At 41.6% G+C, this 19,548-nt stretch overlaps 1 protein-coding gene across 3 annotated transcripts in view; it reads left to right on the top strand.

Moving 5' to 3' along the window:
• LOC130906390 (voltage-gated potassium channel subunit beta-2) overlaps positions 1-19,548 on the top strand; it is a 71,783-nt gene that overhangs the window by 36,478 nt on the left and 15,757 nt on the right. For all 3 annotated transcript variants that reach the window (XM_057820693.1, XM_057820691.1, XM_057820690.1), the window contains 5 exons: positions 14,929-14,972; positions 15,052-15,089; positions 15,227-15,306; positions 18,410-18,454; positions 18,862-18,906. In XM_057820693.1, the coding sequence (XP_057676676.1) occupies positions 14,929-14,972; positions 15,052-15,089; positions 15,227-15,306; positions 18,410-18,454; positions 18,862-18,906 (252 nt within the window). The remainder of the gene's footprint in view (positions 1-14,928; positions 14,973-15,051; positions 15,090-15,226; positions 15,307-18,409; positions 18,455-18,861; positions 18,907-19,548) is intronic.

The following is a 19,548-nucleotide window of genomic DNA, read 5'->3' as shown; positions in this document are numbered from 1 at the left end:
AAATCAACTGTGGGAGCAATTATTAGAAAATGGAAGACATACAAGACCACTGATAATCTCCCTCGATCTGGGGCTCCATGCAAGATCTCGCCCCGTGGCGTCAAAATGATAACAAGAACGGTGAGCAAAAATCCCAGAACCACACGGGGGGACCTAGTGAATGACCTACAGAGAGCTGGGACCACAGTAACAAAGGCTACTATCAGTAAGACAATGAGCCGCCAGGGACTCAAATCCTGCACTGCCAGACGTGTCCCCCTGCTGAAGAAAGTACACGTCCAGGCCCGTCTGCGGCTGGCTAGAGAGCATTTGGATGATCCAGAAGAGGATTGGGAGAATGTGTTATGGTCAGATGAAACCAAAATAGAACTTTTTGGTAGAAACACAGGTTCTCGTGTTTGGAGGAGAAAAAATACTTAATTGCATCCGAAGAACACCATACCCACTGTGAAGCATGGGGATGGAAACATTGTGATTTGGGGCTGTTTTTCTGCAAAGGGACCAGGACGACTGATCTGTGTAAAGGAAAGAATGAATGGGGCCATGTATTGAGAGATTTTGAGTGAAAATCTCATTCCATCGGCAAGGGCATTGAAGATGAGACGTGGCTGGGTCTTTCAGCATGAGAATGATCCCAAACACACAGCCAGGGCAACAAAGGAGTGGCATCGTAAGAAGCATTTCAAGGTCCTGGAGTGGCCTAGCCAGTCTCCAGATCTCAACCCCAAATCAAAATCAAACAATGTGATTTTCTGTTTTTCAATCAATGTGATGTTTTGTTTGTTGCCAAATGAGCACACACTCACATACACCTAGATGTGAGTTTTAATAAAAGTTGAAGGTGTGCTTCCCTTTAGAGAAGAGCTTGCTCAGCACGAGTGTGCCTCCTAAGACAACTGCAGGGAGCAAAATATCCATCATGCGCTCAGGACCATCTGCGTGTATTGTCTTCCTGCCGCCGCGAGTGCGAGTTAACTGGAGGTGTCAGCACAGGTTAAAATGCTGACTACACCATGACGGAGCACCCGTGTGCCTACCTGCCCCCCCGCCATTAATAATGTATCACAACAACCCAGTGCCGTCCAATCACCTCGTCCGGCCTTTGTGATTTATTGTTAAACGGAAAAAAATAATACAGAAGAAACCATGCGGTGCTTCTTATCAAGGACAGAGCAGCATCTGTGTGAACTGTTCTTGAGTGCATTCATGCAGAGCCATATGCAGATGTGTGCCTGCGTTCCAGCTTCATCGCCGTCAAGCGTGAACGAAGCCGTCGACACATCGGGCGGCCACACTCGTGCTTGCAAAGCACATAATGGATGTTTTATTTTTTTGCATAAGATCGCCTGTGACATGAGATGGCATGTCTGTGGACCGCTTGTATAGGAGTGAGTGCGGATTGAGAGAAAAGTAAGGGGCAGGTTGTCAGTGAAAGCCAAGAGTGAGCATGTGCCCCTGCGCACTCACTGATAGTAAATAAGCAGACTGCAGCACTGCAGAGAGCTGTGGAGTTGGGCTCAGTGCGGGAGGGTGCAGATGGAAAAGAAACACCAGCTTACTCCATTGAGCTTGCTTTTTTTTTTCTTTTTAACTGTACGTTTATAGCGTTTATGTAGCACATGTTTAGAACCTACTCCATGAATTCTTGCTGGCCTTGACATGGAGGGTCCAAAGTACAGCAGCAAATAATGACAATATCATGGATAAATAGAACCAGCTAACCATAGCACCACAATTGTTATAGGTAGCATAGGCATGTAATCAAGTATTTCTTCATCTATCCATTACCTACCGCTTAATCAGGGTTCTGGTCGCCGGGGCAGCAGCTTTAGCAGAGAAGCCCTGACTCCCCTTTCCCCAGCCATTTCAACCAGCTCCTCCGGCAGGATCACCAAACTGTTCCCAGGCCAGCCAAGAGACATAGTCTCTCCAGCGTGTCCTTGGTTGTCCCTGGGGCCTCCCGCCGGTGGGACATGCCCGGAACACCTCTCTAGGTAGTAGGGGTGTAACGGTACACAAAAATCTCGGTTCGGTACGTACCTCGGTTTTGAGGTCACGGTTCGGTTCATTTTCGGTATTGTAAGAAAACAAAATGCAAAATATAAATGTGCTAGTTGTTTATTACACACTTTTGTGCTTTCAACAACAGGAACATTAGCCCATACAAAGCTAGAATTCTGCTAAAAAATTAGCAGGTATTTAAAGATAATAATCCAACAACAATTTGCCTTTCAGACCCCGCGTATGGGTCAGTTTCTTTCTGAAAGAAAGAAGAAAAAAAGTCCTGTGCTAAAGAGAAAAGCAATCCCAATGACAAAGATTTTAACATGTATTTTACAAATGAAATGCCTCAATGAATCATTTTTTCTTATGAACGATTTTCAAACGCTTTATTGGTGGATTTTCTCAAGTTAAAACGCCACACAGAAATTAATACATTTAATTGTGTAAGCAGGATCTGTGTATTATTCTTACTATTTAATTACAGGTGTTTTAGCTCATTTCAATTTATTTTATTTAAATTGGCAATTTTTTATTTTATTATGTGTTTATATTTTACAAATGTGATGTAGTATTCATTTTTATTGTATATTTTATGTTGTATAACTTTATTTCCTATGTGAATATTAGTTCCTACTTGTTTTGTTGTGGTAGGAGGGTTTTGTATTGAACACGGGGCCATGTTGGTTATTATTATAGCAGAAGACAGTCGTAAATCAACAAAGACAAGTCAACTGTGCGCCGATCTACCACTCAAGAGATCTGATGGACTCAAAAAGTGGGTTACGATTGCATATTAGTTTGAAAATCGACCGGATCCACTGTATTTTTACACGAGTGACTTCTGGTCTGCCCGATCCTAGCTAGTAGTATTGACGCAGGAGGGCCGCGTCTCGCGTCAAATAATAATCTCTGCCGTTCTTTTCGCGTGCGTCACGTTGAGCTGCTTCTGGGACGCGTCTAACACGTGGCCGCACTGCGACTGGTGTGCATTGGCTGATTGACTTTTACACCCGCGTTTCACTGCGTTCTCGCGGCGGCCACGTTGTCGCGCCGTTGACGTTTCTAGGTTATATACTGTCCAACCGTGTTGGTCCTCATTATAGTAGAGAAGACAGAGTAAATATAATCTACACAAAGAAACTGTAACCCGATCGACTCACAGCCAAGAAAAGTAAGGGTTACATTACATCAGAAACCTGTTCGGTGCGCCTCCGTTCCGAACCGAGCACCCCGTACCGAAACGGTTCAATACAAATACATGTACCGTTACAACCTTACTAGGTAGGCTTACAGATGCCCGAGCCACCTCAACTGACTCCTCTCAACGCGAAGGAGTAGAGGCTCAACACCTTGTCCCTCTCGGATGACTGAGCTTCTCACCCTATCTCTATGGGAGAGCCCGGACACTGCGGAGGAAACTCTTTTCGACCGCTGTTCTTTCGGTCACAACCCACAGCTCTTGACCATAGGAACGTAGATCGACTGGTAAATCGAGAGTTTCGCCTTTTGGCTCAGCTCCTTCTTCACCACTACGGACCAGTGCCGAGTCCGCATCTCTGCAGATGCTGCACCGATCCGCCGTATTTTTTGTTGGTATTTGTTATTCTCCTCTTCTGTCTGATTCCTTCCTTTCTGTCCCCTCTAACCTTGTTCGATGCTTTCTCCTAATAAATAAAACATAATGAACAGCCACAATGGGAGTATATTACACTCCAATGTGATACATTAAAATTTATCATGTCAATTTCAAATGACAATCTTTAGGTAGACATTTATAATATTACCCAAAATATGGAGAGAAGGCACTCAGTTTTTTGTAGGGCTGTCAAATTTATCGCGTTAACGGGCGGTAATTAATTTTTTAAATTAATCACGTTAAAATACTTGACTCAATTAACCCATGCACGGAATGACCTGCTCACGCATCGCCTCAAACAGATTATAATGACACATTTTATACACATTGAGAGTGACGAGAATGCCACCGGCCGCTTGGGAGCAGCGCCGTTCCATACTAATGTTATTCCTTCCAATGTTGGGAGAATTAGTAGTTGTTAGACGTTTATGCTGTTGCATTGTGCTATTTGTGCTCCACACATATTTCTGTAAGTTTACTTTCTTTTAGTGGCAATAATACGTCTCTTGTTGTATTTTGGGTAAAATATGTACAGAGATATATATGTTATAAAGGCGAGTGGACACAGGCGTTCATTGGACCGCGCCGTTTATTGGCTTCGGCAACTCCTTCACAACAAACATAAGTATCATTTAGTGAAGCACAACCAAAATAATATTCCTATCCCTCAAAAAAAATAGTGTTCACAAAAAGAAAATCACTTCAATCTGTAGTAATGAGGTCCTATTCTCACACAGTTAAACAACAATGCAAAGTGAACTGGCATTCCCATTCAAAATAGCTATGCAAAATACACATAAAACTTACTCAGACTTTGGTCACTCTATTATTATTAGTATTGTTATTTTTATTCTTATTACTGTTATGATAACTACTTTTGATTGAAAATTTTACAAATTTTATTAAACGAAAACATTAAGAGGGGTTTTGTTATAAAATTACTGTAACATGTAACTATAACATTTATCTTTTAAAAACTACAAGTCTTTCTATCCGTGGATCCCTTTAACAGAAAGAATGTTAATAATGTTAATGCCATCTTGTGGATTTATTGTTATAATAAACAAATACAGTACTTATGTACAGTATGTTGTATGCATATAACCGTCTTGTGTCTTATCTTTCCATTCCAACAATAATTTACAGAAAAATATGGCATATTTTAGAGATGGTTTGAATTGCGATTAATCACGATTAATTAATTTTTAAGCTGTGATTAACTCGATTAAAAAATTTTATCATTTGACAGCCCTAGTTCTTTGTGAACTTGCGGAAGGAGAGCGGGAAGGACTAAACGGTGGAATTCTAGATTACACTATGCAATCACCAGAAACGCTCTCACCTAAACCCCCCCGCGCCGTTTCTTTTTATTTGGGGGTTGGCCCTAGCAACAGATGGGTGTCTCCCTTAAAGGGAAGGAGAAGCAAGCTAGCGACACCCCTTGTCTTGTTTGACTATGTGTGTGCATTTAGGTGGAATTATATACATGTGTGCTAGTTCATTCCATAAAGCAATTGCATTTAGCAGAAGATAATATGCAACAATATGATTTCTTAAATGTCCCAGACAGTCTAGTTTCTTAATGTCTGCGGCTTGTCCTGGAAGGTGACCTGTGGAAGCTGGGCCGGTTTAAGCTGGCTACAGTGACAAGGCAATTTCACCTTGAATTAAACATGTCGAAGATAATCAATCACAATAATAGTTAATCATAACACATCCTATTCTAGCGAGCATTGATCATTAACTCTGATATGTAGTTATAAGAATACATTAGAATAAGCAAATATTTGATAAACCCTTGATAATTATCTTAACAGATCAGACAATAAGGATATTCAGAATGTTCATTCGCTGCCACTCTCCCAGTTCAAACGGATTGGACGTCTAATGGTGATAAACTCATTCCAAGTCACAGCAGAAAGATTAAAATAGTTTATTTTTCAGTTTAGAAGGATTTCCTGACCCATGTAACCATAATTATTGTATCGCCATATCGTCAGAACGTTGTTATCATGAGCCTTGTAGCGCATATCATATTGTATTGCGAGGTACCCAGAGGTTCCCACCCTTAATAAACACCAGGTCCTGAAGGAATTCGCCCCCCCGGTCAAGCCGCACGGAAACGGCGACAGCCGAACGAAGTGCAGCTCTGCCGATGTCGCCCCCACGCGAGTCAACCGAGGGCTGACATTCCGCGCGTTCACTCCTGTTTTTAACCCTTTGTACTGACACCATGTTCCAAAAGTCTGAAGAAGGTTCACCGAAAACAGGTTGACAATTTATTCGTCGACAATGTCAAAAACAAGGTAAAAACAAACGGAGGGACCAATGCTGGATCCAAAACAAGGCTACATGAAAATGTTTCCGAGCAACGAAGCATTTGTTATCTCAGTGTCCAGTGTTTTTGAAGGCTATGGTGGAGTGGGCCGGGCCAAAGGTGTGTCTGGGTGTTGTTTTGGAATCATCCCTCTGTGGCCGGTTTTGGGCGGTTAGGTTCGTGCGTCCTCCTTTGTGGCTGGGACATGGTTGCCTCAGCGACCGACGCTGGTCTTGACGTCCCAAGCGCCCGCTATCAACTTTGTTATCCTGGGTGGTCGAGACTAGAGCAGGGCGGTAAACCGAAAATTTACCGTCACCGAAATTCTTCACGATGACCGACGTAATTTTGACCATGTCGGTAAATTCGGTAATTTAATAAAACAAGAAAATATAGTCTTTTCATCCCGCTTTGACTCTGTGTTGTTCGGCTATGTTCATTCCCCGTTAAGAAAGCAGACAGTGTGCTTACGTATGGAGTCACGTGGTTTTCAGGAAGCCAAACAAACAGAAGCCCGGTAGGCTAACGCTAGCGGCTAACGCTACAAGTAAACGGGATGGAGTTGGGCTTAAGTTAGCTTCGCCAAACTTTCACCCAACATTAAGTAAACTCTTGGCGGGTTCCAGACGGGCTTTCACCCGCTGTCCTCCCGGTTTCTCACGATTTCAGGAGAGGATGCTTTCAGTGCTTTCTTCTGGTAGCCAAGCCACAGGCTAACGCTAGCGGCTACAAATGAATGTGAAAGAGTCGGATAGCGGCTCTAACCTTGTCGAAACGGCTGAGATTAATGAGTGGACTGGGCACGGACTTCATGTAGCAATCATTATGTCGCGTTATTTGGCATCTCTGTGTGATTTCTCTGAAAGCTTTCATGATGGTAAAGCACTCAGCATAACGTATAATCCAACAGTGAAGCCTATATATAAAATGACAGTTTAATGGCCACAGCTATTTTTCTGTATGTGTTTGCTTTATTCTGCCATCATAAAACCTTAAATGTTTCATTGGCATCAGAGCAATACAGCTTTAATCTGGTTGTGTCTGTGTGGGGGGTGCATGTATTAAAAAATGTTTCGGGGGGAAAAAAAAAAAACTGAAACCTTGACGTAAACACTTGTGTTGAATAATTATGTCACAGCAGCCATTACCAATAAATTGTCTGAAGTGTACTGTTAAAGCTGCAAGTGATTTGTGTTAGAATGACATGTTTGCACAGTCGTCATATTGATTTTTATAATGTTGTACATTTTTCAAGTCATACAAGCTGTTAGAAATGTTCACACTAGAATTCTTTTTTTTTAATACTTAATGTTGAGACTGCATGTGCAATTGTTAAATTGAAAGCTGGTAAATAAATTTAACGAGAAACTGTTAATTTGTATTCATGCATTGATTCAAATTTTTAAATTATATAAAAGTCCGCTTGGGCGAATTCATCGTCATTTATCGTTATCGAGGTAAATCTGCTCAATTTATTGTGATACGTACTTAAGGCCATATCGCCCAGCCCTAGTCGAGACGCTACTTGTTTTAGGATAGAGCGCCCTGCTCTTTGTCCTTGGAGTGGCCAGGAGTGACGCACACGTTGGGCTTCTGTGATAAGATGGCGTTGTGTATGTATTCTGCTTCTTTTCATTAAACTATGGTGTGCTATTTATTTAGGTTTTTTAGAGTAGTACAAACAATTCTACATTACATATGAGAAATAATACTATTCCCTGATTGATTGTATTACGTGTGTTAGAGTAATGCAAACAGTTAGACGGTGCCTACGAGAAACGCTACCATTTTTTCATTTCTCCCTCATGAGCCCCGATAAGGTGATTCACTTTACTGTGTCCAACGGCATGGCGTGAAGTCTGCCTAAACTAAAGTTAGAAGAATGTTTTAGACTAATGAAAACAATTATATGGTGTCTGCGAGAACGGTACCTATTCCCTTCAGTCCTAATATCATCCACTTGAAAAATAAATGCTTCCCCACAAATAGAATAACACTTGGTATCATAAATTGTTGAATGTGGACCTCCCACATACAAATTGATTAGACAGGCAGCCTGTAATGGCAGGTAAATGCATTAGGAACCTCCCGATTTGATTCAAAATCGATCTCAAAATTACAAAAGACTTGCCCTCGCTTACCCTCATTGTGAAGGATGTCGATGACTGTTTATTCCCCGGTATTCAAATATTTATATCTCCGTACCGCCCTATCTATTTTCAGCCAACACAGGTCAAAAGAAAACAATTCTGACATGTGATCAGAGCTTCAGAAGAAGTCCCGTGTGCCTCATGTACGGAATCGCCACTGTTCAAAGCGATTGTGTAGCTGGTCTCGGAGGAGTCACGTCATCATCGACGGCGAGCCGTGATGGAGAGCCGGCCTCGCATCCTAGGAATGGGCTTCATCCCTGCCCACTTGCCTTGTCTTGCATCCTCCTCCCTGCAGCTAAGCAATCCTGACCCTGCTATAGTGTGCTATTTTGACAGAGTCTAAACAATGAGCATTTCACACCCACACGCCACATTCACACCAGCGCCCACGCACACACCCACGCAGCGGGACACAAACGCTTACATGTACAGGAATCTAAAAATAGCTCAGGGGTCAGGCATTAAAAATAGAGCACAGAAAATAAAAGCAAGGCTTGCTAGGCTGAGTCGAAAAGCTCTGACAGACTGTCTTTCTGCATTTGGTTATTTGTGGCGGACACAGGCAGGCAGGCAGGCAGTGTAAAGGGTGGGGGGGTTGGCTGGCATTGAAAAGACAGCAGCTAGTAGCACTGCAGTTCTGATGCTCCGCTCCCACCCTTTTACTTGGCCTCTAATTAGGATTTAGAGCGCACACATGCAGGAGGAGAGCCAGCATCAAGCCATTTTATCTGTACATGCTCCCGTGGTCACAAACGCAGCTCTTTTTTGCCCTTCAAAACTCAGCCGTCTGGGTAATCCAGTGTGGCATGTTGGGTAATAAAGCTCTCCTCAGCTCCTGCTGGTACATTTTGGGCCATTTAGCGCTCAGGCCCGAAGCTCCGGGCTTTTGGCTCGGACTCCATCTGAGCCCGCTTCCCCGCAGCTATTTCACTGAAGCGGACCACTACTGTGAGCTGTTAACATATGAACGGCAGAAGGTCAATTGTTCTCACAACAATTAGACACATTTTAACCACAGGCGCATTGGCACCGAGCAGCAAAGTGGGAGCAACGGTTCACATGTCCTCAAAACTTCATTTGCTTTTATTTATTTAGGAGACTGGATTCATTTTATCAGTTTTTTATCCTATCCTTTTGTATGATATTGTGTGTAGAATTAATAATAATACAATTTATTTCTAAAGCGCTTTTCATGACACGCAAAAATGCTTCACAAGAAACATGGGAACACAATAGCTCAACAACAATAACAAAACAATCATAAAATTAGATCAAAAGCAGGATAAAAGTACCATAGTCGCACCAGCCATAAAATGCCCAACGAAAAGGGAAAAAAAACATAAAAGTCGTACCGGAGTATAAGTCACATTTTGGGGGAAATTGACTTGATAAAATCCAACACATAGAACAGATATGCCATCTTGAGAGGCAATTATAAATAAAAATACAATAGAGAACAATATGCTGAACAAGTGTACAGTATGATAATGTTACATGATGCATGAACAACGAAATGCCAACGTGGCCGGTATGATAACGTAACATAGCTATTAACTCATTTGCTCCCAAAAAACATATAAATACGTTCTATTTTTTAATTGTTTCAGTGTCCCAAAGAGGTATTTATACGTCTTTTACGGGTTTTTTTTTTTTCACAAGAGACATCTCTAGGTTCTGATGCAACTTGGCTCCAAAGCACAATGCTGAAAATCCATTTTAAAGCAATAAAACTGGCCACTGGAGGGCAGTAGCGCATTAGGTAAGACCCGCAACTCGATTCAACGGAAGAATGGCCGGGCCGCACGGCCGGGGCGCCGGCAGAAGATGACTGAATGGACGAACAGGAGGCCAGGCGGCGGACGACTGAGCAAAACAACCGGGAGGACGCCCGGGATGCCAGGCGCTGGACAACCGAACAGAACGACCGGGACCACCAGTGCAGCGGACAATGCTGTTGAATCTGTGCTGCTCACCGAGCAGAGCCCGCGCCTTCGTGCTCGGCCGACCGCTCGCGTCCCCCGCTACCCTCCAGTATCCCGCAACTCAGCCGGAAACGCGCACGGTCAAACCAGTTCCCCCCCAGGAACACAACATGCCCCACACAATTCCCTAGGCAAACTCCGCCACGAGGCAGTGGACACCACAAAAGAAAGACTAAAAAAAATCCATCTTGATGAGCTAGGCGGCGATGAGGGAAACGTTTACCCCGGCTGTCGCGGCCACAACAGCGTCATCTCTCAGTTCAGTAGTTTAGTTATGTGTAAATAAATTGTTACTTTGCGATCAAAAGCTCTATTTGTCTTGTCGTTTATGATATTTTGTAGAACGAAAACATTATTCAGACGTTTGAGATGTCAAAAAAGCGAAAAATAGCTGTGTTAAAGTCAAAGTTATGTTTGAAATGTATGCTTTTACAAAAAGCTCAATTTCTCTGTTTTTTCATCAGAAATTGGAAAATTGCTCAAACTAAGCTATTTTCTAATGCTGATTTCTAAAAAGAGTCTAATCTTTCTTTTGGTGGGTTCCATGTTTATATAGCAATAGAACAGAATTCAGTCAAAATCCAGTAAAACGGCCGGGAAAGAAGGGGGTTGCACCGGTGAAAATGGCTGAGAGTGGATGAGTTAACAGTTATTCAGATAACTATAGAATAAAGAACTTGCTAACAATTTTACCAAACCATCAGTGTCACTCCAAAACACACAAAAAAATGTGAAATAATATAATACTGTGTTAATAATTTCACACTTAAGTCGCTCCAGAGCATAAGTCGCACCCTCAGGCAAACTATGAAAAAAAAAAACTGCGACTTATCGTCCGAAAAATAAGGTAAATAAAAATTTAACAGGTCAAGATAAAAACAAGATAAGGATCATGGTGGATAAGAAAGCGTAAACAGGTGTGTTTTGAGTCTGGATTTGAAAAGTGAGATGCTAGATATATTGCTAAGATCGAGGGGTAGGGAGATCCAGAGTTGGGGGGCACAGTGACTAAAAGGTCTGGAACCGAAGGTGGCGAGACGTAAACGGGAGACGGAAAGGTGGAGGATAGAGGAGGAAGTGAACGGGTGAGACGGTTAATACAAAGGAGATTGCATAGGTAGAGAGGGGCCAGGCCGTGGAGTGGTTTGAAGGTAATGACAAGGATCTTCTAGTTGATTCTTTTTCTGACTGGGAGCCAGTGAAGTTGACGGAGGATGGGGGTGATGTGGTGGGTGGTGGGGTCCGAGTGATGAGGTGTGCTGCTAAGTTTTGGAGGAGCTGCAGTTTCTGGAGAGACCTATTTGAGAGACTGAAGAGCAGTGAGTTACAGTATTCAAGCGGGAAGTGACTAGACTACAGACAAAAGTGGAAGCGGTATGGCAGGTCAGAGAAGAGAGGAGGTGAGAAATATTTGTTGGATGTAGGTTGCTCTGGTGATGTCGCTGATATGGGAGTGGAAGTAGAGCATGCTGTCAAGGACGACACCAAAACTCTTAATCTGAGTAGAGGGAGAAATTGGTACATTGTTGATGGTAATAGAGAAGTTACTGCCATTAGAGAGCATGCCATTGTTGCCTACAAGGAGGACTTCTGATATTGAGCTATTGAGGAGGAGGAAGTTAGAGGAGAACACAGAGTTAAGGCTGGGTTTTGCTTCTGCGGCAGACCTACGCTGCCAAGGCAGACCCGATTTACGAGCCTTTGCCGTAGCCTGACGTGCATTTCCACAATTTTCTGACTGGTCGACTCGTCAACGCGTGGTGAGGTGGCGCAAATGGACTGTGATTGGTCCACTCAGACTGTTGTTTCCGCTTCAGCGCGAAATCACCGCCATTTTAAAACATTGCTTTGCTAGACGCAAAAATGGACCAAACAGACTTCTACAATGTCTCGTCAAGACATTATAAAGATTGCATAAAAAAATGGAAGAACCACCGAGACATGCATGTGTGTGTTCAGAAGCGAATGGCCACCCGAAACGGTGACACAGTCGGCCAAAAACTGCCAGCTTTTTATCACTTTGTCGTATTTTTGGTTGGTGCACTTCATCATTTATTTTGTACATATGTTTGCTGTGAGTCTGTGACTTATTTAGATTTCACACTTCAAGTATATGAAGAATAAAGCACAGGTTTGGTGTCAAAAGAGTTGTTTTGATGTTTAATTTTCAACAACAGTTCACACACTTGATACGTCATCACTGACTGAGAGTGCCTCGGTGCTTTTATGATAACGGATGGGGGGTAGAGGGCGAGGAGTCGATGATGGCTTTCCCCAATTTATTGTGGAAACAATAAAATAAACATATAACAAAATAATAGCGGGCTGCCGCAACATACGACTGCTAACTCTCGCTTTCTCCCGTTCTTTCCACTCGCTTCCCGCTACGTCACCGCTCCCCAGTCTGATTGCCTATTAACGGACCCGAACATAGTTACGGACATTACAATATGATCAACATTTGTTGTTCAATGTTGATGAGCTGAAAATCCACATTCAGGCGTTCCATCTCCGTTGGCATTATTGTGTAACCGGAAGAAAACTAGAGGAAGTCGACAAGAGTCCACCCAAACCGTACAAACACAACGCCACACCCCTCTAGTGGCTTGGCGGTGAATGACAGAACAACGCGTTCCCTTGCCGCAGAACTATCGAATGCTCATTGATGCTGTAGTAGCTTCGCCGTCATCGCAACGTAGAAGCATAACTCAGGCTTTAATGTCCCTTAAACAGAGGGTGAGGGAGGCGGGTACAAGGGAAGAGGTTGGTTCTAAGGAAATGTAAAGCTGGGTGTCATCCGCGTAGCAATGGAAGTGAATGTTGTGTTTGCGGAAGATGGAAACAAGGGGGAGAATGTAAATAATGAAGAGGAGTTGTCCAATATTATCAGGGATCAGCCGATAAAATCATTCTAAAATGATATCGGATAATGTCAACATCTGTTTTTCATTATCGGTTTTGGGCCAATATGCATGTTGCCTTCAAACTGAATGTTGAAGCTTTGTCTTTGTACAAGGGCTGTTCACAGCTTAGCAGAGCAGTTATGCTTATTGACTATTAGAGGTCTCCAAAGTAAGATGCTTTGGATTTGTTATGTGAGCAGACCATTTGCATTCATGGTGCAAAAATTAAATGACCAATAAATGATTGAAAAATAATGAAGATGTTAAGTCCACGACGGCATATATTGGTATCGGTTTGATATCGGTATCAGATTTTTGGAGTTGGACAATATCGGGCTACTAACTCTAATTGTATCGTTTCTTATTGTGTCATATTTTTACTTCTGTATAAATTTGGATCATTTGTGGCAGGAGCAATGTTTTTTTTGTTGTTGTTATAAATGTTATAAAATGTGCATACACAGTGTTGTTTTTGACAGCCCTTTTAATTTTCGTCTTAGTCTCTTGGACGAAAATACTAATTAGTCTTAGTTATATTTTAGTAATTTCAAAATGTGTTCGTCTTCGTGTAGTTTTAGTCGACAAAAACAAATTTCGTCTAGTTGTAGTCGACAATTCTCAAAATGTTTTTGTCTAAAAAGTTCAAAAGTTTAGTCCATGAATAAATACACCAAAGGTTTCCAACAAACTGTAAAGTCTACAAGGACATCAACATTTCCATGATGATAATACACACTCACCTGGATGCCACAAACTGTATGTTTTCCAAGAGTTTAAGAAGACACCGAATCACCGCGCTAAATGCTAATGCTAACTCTACCAGTTAGTTTAGTGTGTGATGATCACTCAGCACAGACCTTTAAAGGTTAAAGCAGCATGGCAAAGCCTAGATAAGAAAAGAAAACTTACCAAGCAGCACCTGACAAATGTGTTTCACAAAAGGAGCCTGGAATGGGGACAGGCTTGTAAGTGTGTGTGTGGGGCGGTGGGAGGTGCGGAATGTCACATGAGTGACACCACCAAACACTGCTAAATGCGTGCTCAGTACACTTACAATAAGAAATTATCACACATTGTGAATTTGTGACGGAAACTATGGCAAAATTTAATCTCGTTCTCGTTTTGTCAGACGACAACTGGCAGCCATCTCGTTATGTTTTAGTCTCCCAAGAAACGTTTTCAGCGCGTCATCGTGGCGTCATCGTCATGAAAAAAATTGTTCGTTGACGAAAACAACACTGCTGAACATTAAATGTCAAACATTTTGAAAATGTGATGGAAACTATTGTGCATTTTAATCTCGTTCTTGTCTAGACAGACAAAAACTGGCATCAGGCTCTTTATGTTTTAGTCTCCCAAAACACGTTTTTAGCTCATTATTGTCTCGTCAACGTCATGAAAAAATGTGTTGCCAAAAACCACACTGATATATAGTCACCTCTTCATATTACATATAAACAATACCCCTGCAATGTGTTTTTTTTTTTTTAATAAATTGCATATTGTCAACACTATCAACAAATTGGAAATCATTCAAGGTTCTGGAATGCAAATGTTAAAGTATACATGCGTTGAATGCATGAGATTTGATGAAAAAGTCTTTGCAATTTGAAAATGTCAAAATAATGGCATACATGGTGATGTGACTTTTCCCTCTGTTCTCATTAGCATTGACTGTATTACTGTTGATCAATAAATCAATACAAACCTGTCAAGTAATTTGTGTAGGATCAATTGTGGAATTTGGTGGGGGAGCAATAATGTTGAGTCATTTGATCTGCTTCACTTCCTTCAAGGGGAATATGGACGCGATCTACAGTATTTCCTAGAATAAGATAGTACAAAATATATCGTGACATTAGTTTTGTTTTAAAAGACATAAGAGCAGAAATCATGATCATCCCCATTTATCTTTTCTTCTCTCTCCTCGTAGGAACCTCGGAAAATCCGGCCTGCGTGTTTCCTGCCTCGGTTTAGGTGAGTTTCGAAGCATTAGAAATAGTCTGATTTTTTTTGTATGGTCAAATGTAACACCCACGACTCTCCATTTGATCAGGCACATGGGTGACGTTTGGGTCGCAAATATCTGACGAGGTGAGCATCCTTTTAGGGCGGGGCAAGATTATTAATAAATCAATAGCCGCAGACTGAGTATTATTTATCATGTGGTCAGATGCAGAGTGCTTGCTACACATCCATTGCTTTCTCGGTATTTTCTTTTCTCTCATCAGATGGCAGAAAACCTGATGACCTTAGCATATGAGAACGGAGTCAACCTATTTGACACCGCAGAGGTTTACGCCTCAGGAAGGTCAGAACTCATATATGACAGACTCTGTTTACTGTATGCAGAAAAATAACAATTGCCTTCCTTTGAATTTAAGTGAGTCATTTTTTTATAGGGTGCCATTTGGACGTAACAGAGTGGACACTAACAGAGGGAACATTTTGTGCTGAAGTTAGCCCTCAGCTTAGCTCTGCTAGCATCATAACTAACATGACTTTGGATACTTGATGAGAAATCTATAATTTTACGAATAAACCTTTTGAAATTATTCAATTCAATTAATTTCTTGGATATATAGCTTTAACAGGGTGGACACGTTATGATCAACCACACTGAACGTACGTCATAAAACTGCAAAATATGACTTTTAAAGTAGGTAAAAAAAAGTAATTGCTTACCACAGTTGAATTTCCTGCCACTGGTTTGATGTTATCGCAAGAGAGTGATGTCATTAATAAATATTTTTTTAAAGGGACACCAAAACAACTTAACAGAGTGGACAGTGACACTGGGGACAAACAGAAAACGATGAGATAGATTATCCAGGACAATAAAATCATGATTATTTAGGATTTTTTTTCTACTCAAAGTGGGGCAAATAAGTATTTAGTCAACCACTAATTGTGCAAGTTCTCCCACTTGAAAATATTAGAGAAGCCTGTAATTGTCAACATGAGTTGACAATTACCATTACCATGAGAGACAGAATGTGGAAAAAAAATCAGAAAATCACATTGTTTGATTTTTAAAGAATTTATTTGCAAATCATGGTGGAAAACAAATATTTGGTCAATACCAAAAGTTCATCTCAATACTTTGTTATGTACCCTTAGCTGGCAATAACGGAGGCCAAACGTTTTCTGTAACTCTTCACAAGCTTTCCACACACTGTTGCTGGTATTTTGGGCCATTCCTCCATGCAGATCTCCTCTAGAGCAGTGATGTTTTGGGGCTGTCGTTGGGCAACACGGACTTTCAACTCCCTCCACAGATTTTCTATGGGGTTGAGATCTGGAGACTGGCTAGGCCACTCCAGGACCTTGAAATGCTTCTTACAAAGCCACTGCTTTGTTGCCCTGGCTGTGTGTTTGAGATCATTGTCATGCTGAAAGACCCAGCCACGTCTCATCTTCAATGCCCTTGCTGATGGGAGGAGATTTTCACTCAAAATCTCTACATGGCCTCATTCATTCTTTCCTTTATACAGATCAGTTGTCCTGGTCCCTTTGCAGAAAAACAGCCCCAAAGCATGATGTGTCCAGCCCCATGCTTCACGGTGGGTATGGTGTTCTTCAGATGCAATTCAGTATTCTTTCTCCTCTAAACACGAGAACCTGTGTTTCTACCAAAAAGTTCTATTTTGGTTTCATCTGACCATAACACATTCTCCCAGTCCTCGTCTGGATCATCCAAATGCTCTCTAGCCAACCGCAGACGGGCCTGGACGTGTACTTTCTTCAGCAGGGGGACACGTCTGGCAGTGCAGGATTTGAGTCCCTGGCGGCGCATTGTGTTACTGATAGTAGCCTTTGTTACCGTGGTCCCAGCTCTCTGTAGGTCATTCACTAGATCCTCCCGTGTGGTTCTGGGATTTTTGCTCACCGTTCTTGTTATCATTTTGACACCACGGGGTGAGATCTTGCATGGAGCCCCAGATCGAGGGAGATTATCAGTGGTCTTGTGTGTCTTCCATTTTCTAATAATTGCTCCCACAGTTGATTTCTTTACACCAAGCGTTCTACCTATTGCAGATTCAGTCTTCCCAGCCTGGTGCAGGTCTACAATTCTGTCTCTGGTGTCCTTCGACACCTCTTTGGTCTTGGCCATAGTGGAGTTTGGAGTGTGACTGACTGAGATTGTGGACAGGTGTCTTTTATACCGATAATGAGTTAAAACAGGTGCCATTAATTACAGGTCACGAGTGGAGCCTTGTTAGAAGAAGTTAGACCTCTTTGAGAGCCAGAAATTTTGCTTGTTTGTAGGTGACCAAACATTTGTTTTCCACTCTAATTTGGAAATAAATTCTTTAAAAATCAAACAATGTCATTTTCTGTTGTTTTTTTTTCCACATTCTGTCTTTCATGGTTGAGGTTTACCCATGTTGACAATTACAGGCCTCGCTAATCTTATCAAGTAGGAGAACTTGCACAATTGGTGGTTGACTAAATACTTATTTGCCCCACTGTATATTCATAGACTTCATAATGATATTGACGGGTCAGATTCGACCTTCACTGCGCCACGCCTTCAAGTAGGGGGCCATCACACAATCCGCTTCAGTTATTCGAGGTGGTCGCAGCAACACATGCAGCGATCCAACGCCGGATTTATGTTTGTATGTATTGTATTTATGTATGTAAAAAATACGAAAGCTATACCGCATACAAACAGGAAGGATTGTCTCAAGAGTGTTTTGTTCGAGGATTCCAAGTAATTATTTTATTTTTCATTTTCTCACAAGACTTTTCAACGTAAAAAGCCCTTTGTTGTAAGGCTGCCGCCACATTGTCTAACAGACAAGCATCGTACTTCAACATATTTACGTAAATAAATGCTAACTGCACGTTTTTTGTTGTTGTTGCTTTAACCAAGAATCGAGACTGTCTTACATCCATATCTATATAGAATTCAGGGATTTAAGCATTTATTCAAAAGAATTTTCAACGAAAAAAGCTCTTTCTCTGTGATTCCACTCGTTCAGCTTTGACAGCCACGCCAACAATGCAGCCCCCCTATTAATCAGCCCTGCACCCAGTGTCCCGTCAATATCATTATGAAGTCTATGTTATATTTGTTATTTTATTGATTGAATTTGAATTAAACACACTGGAGACATAGCAAAACTCCATAACCTTTTCCCAGAAGTGAATTAAATTTTAAAAAATTGAATTTAGGAGCCTGCACCCTTGAATTTATAATAGACAGCAACGATAGTACACAAAAAATAGGTTGAATGAGTATTTGTCCAACTCTAGGGAAAATACAGCTTCATTCATACTGGGGACACTAATGGCACCCTATAAAAAATAATCCAAGTCATATATCAAGTCAGGTGTGTCTGTGTGTAAATGTTTATGTTATGAATTATTATTATGCAATTAAATAGCCTTAATGTGTCTCTCCACAGAGCAGAGATCACGCTGGGAAACATTATCAAGAAGAAAGGATGGAGGTCACTTACTACTACTTATCTCACTAATGCATGTGAAATCCATTCTCAGTGGCATTGTCATTTGCGACAAAGCAGTACATTACAGCGGTGCCTTGATTTACAAGTTCAGGTCATCGAAGAATCATCTCACTGCATGTACAGTATTATCCGTAGCATGACTGAAATATCAGCATTCAAAAATCACAGACACGTGGCAGCAAAATAGCTCTACAGGAGACATGGAAGGGAAAACTTGCTCAGAAACAGACAACCTGAGTGGAACTACTGCACATTGTTTTATATAATTACTACATGAGACTTGCATTGATCTAAATATTGAAAAAAAAATCACTTTTTAAATGTTGTAGGCATATGGTAAATATTTCCTTCAAAGCAAAGGATTCAATAATTTTTTTATATTCTTCTAGACGCTCAAGTTTTGTAATCACTACAAAGATCTACTGGGGAGGCCAGTAAGTATTTAAATTTTATTTTACAGCACAGTATTAACCCTTTCATGTACGAATCAAGATTTTTTTTTCCTAAAATGTTTCTATTACATTCATATAGTAAAGTGTTCTCGAACTTGCGGCAGAGGGGCCAATTGTGGCACAAAGCAATATTTTGTGAATTTCCCCATTTGACATCCAATTTTAATAATATTAGTATTGCCCACATGAATTTCTCACATGGCTTGACTCTTTGGCGGCTATTGACAGCAGCAAACGTCCAATCCATTTTAACTGGGAAGGGCTTTTAAAACTACCACAACACATACTCTGTGACCTGGGCCTGCAGTGAATGAGCCTTTTGAATAGATGTCCACTATGGTGGCTACTAGGCTTGCCACCCGTCCCTTGAAATACGGAATCGTTCTGTAATTGGGAATTAAAAGTTGCGTTCCATTCCATATTTCACAATTGTCCCATCATCTCATGGGGCGACCCCGCGCGACCAGCAGCTTCGGTGTTCTGCCCCGGCGGCGGGGAGTGGCGGCCAGCGGTGCGCCCAGCCCATGAACGTCTGTCACACACAAACACACACCTGCGCTTATGAGTGACCATTGAGCCAACAATAATGAACAAAAAGGGCCGGAGATATTAAAGACAGCAAGA

Source organism: Corythoichthys intestinalis, chromosome 18, assembly GCF_030265065.1.
Source record: "Corythoichthys intestinalis isolate RoL2023-P3 chromosome 18, ASM3026506v1, whole genome shotgun sequence".
Lineage (NCBI taxonomy): Eukaryota > Metazoa > Chordata > Actinopteri > Syngnathiformes > Syngnathidae > Corythoichthys > Corythoichthys intestinalis.
This window is presented reverse-complemented; position numbering and strand designations above follow the sequence as displayed.